The 1,075-nt window shown below is 72.6% G+C and overlaps 1 protein-coding gene across 1 annotated transcript in view; it reads right to left on the reverse strand.

The window, feature by feature from the left end:
- The window catches only part of EMIHUDRAFT_458983 (hypothetical protein), a gene marked incomplete at its 5' end in the record, with an annotated part of 2,497 nt that extends 1,422 nt beyond the window's left edge, over positions 1-1,075 (reverse strand). The window contains 2 exons of the mRNA XM_005769868.1: positions 100-144; positions 701-1,075. Of these exons, the coding sequence (XP_005769925.1) occupies positions 100-144; positions 701-1,075 (420 nt within the window). The remainder of the gene's footprint in view (positions 1-99; positions 145-700) is intronic.

Consider the following 1,075-nt stretch of genomic DNA (forward strand, 5'->3'; position numbering starts at 1 on the left):
AAAAGGGGCACCCCGGTTAAGCCGGAGCCCACCTCGTCCAATTCCAAGATCTGGCCTCGTTCCGATGAGACCCAGAGGGCCTCGCGCCTGCGGCTCGACCTTTGCGAGCTGGTAGCTGTTGTGCAGCATGATGGGCACCGTCTCCTGCGGACGGCGCAAGGGCGGTCGGAGCAGCGAGAGAGGCGAGGCAAGGATGGAAGAGCTCCGGAGCCAAGAGGGGGGGGGGAGGGGGGAAGCAAGGAGCAGTGTGCGGGGCGCTGCAGGGGCGCGGCGGCGGCGGCGGCGGCGGCGGCGGCGGCGGCGGCGGCGGCGTGGGCGTGGGCGTGGGCGACGGCGGCAGCCGCGGGGAGGCCGGCGAAGGCGGCGGTGGCAGTTTGCGGCGGGGGCGGCGGCGGCGGCGGCCGGTAGTACTAATCCGGCGAGTGTTTGGGTTGTGAAGGCAGGAGAGCTCCCGGGGGGGCAGAGTCGCAAGGCGGCGCGTGTGCGGGGGCGCGGGGGCGCGGCTCTCGCGGTCGCGAAGGACGGGGGCCAGAGGAGCGGGTCGCGGTCACGGTGGGTCGCGCGCGCGCAGCGGCGGGTGCGGCCGCAAACCCTTCTGTGGGAGAGGAGGGGTTGGGGAGGAGGCGGCGCGCGCGCGGAGGGCGGAGCGCGCCTTGCGAAGCGCGATGTTGCTCAACGCATGCACACGCGACGGCTTGACCGAAGGGCGGCAGGGCGACTGGTTGCGGAGCCGCTTGGCGAGCCGCGCCGCGGCAGCTGCGGCGGTGGGGTATGCCTCCTCGCGCATGCGCTGCTGCTGCTGCGTGGTGACAAAGTGCTTGACGCACTCGCGCTGAATGCGCGCCGTCTGCTGCGGGTCCTTGGGCTGCTGCCACGCCTGAAGTTCCGAGCCCAGCAGCTTGAGCTCTCGCTTCACCGACTTTGCGACGCGGTCGACCATCGCGGCGCGGCGCTTGTTGGCGTCGATGCGGGTGGAGCGGCGCGAGGAGGTGCCGACTGCGCCACGCGACTTGGCGTTTGTGTCGGGCTCGGTGGCAGCGGACAGCTGCGACGAGAGCGCTACCGTCTCCGACAT

This window comes from Emiliania huxleyi, assembly GCF_000372725.1.
Source record: "Emiliania huxleyi CCMP1516 unplaced genomic scaffold EMIHUscaffold_409, whole genome shotgun sequence".
Taxonomy (NCBI): domain Eukaryota; phylum Haptophyta; order Isochrysidales; family Noelaerhabdaceae; genus Emiliania; species Emiliania huxleyi.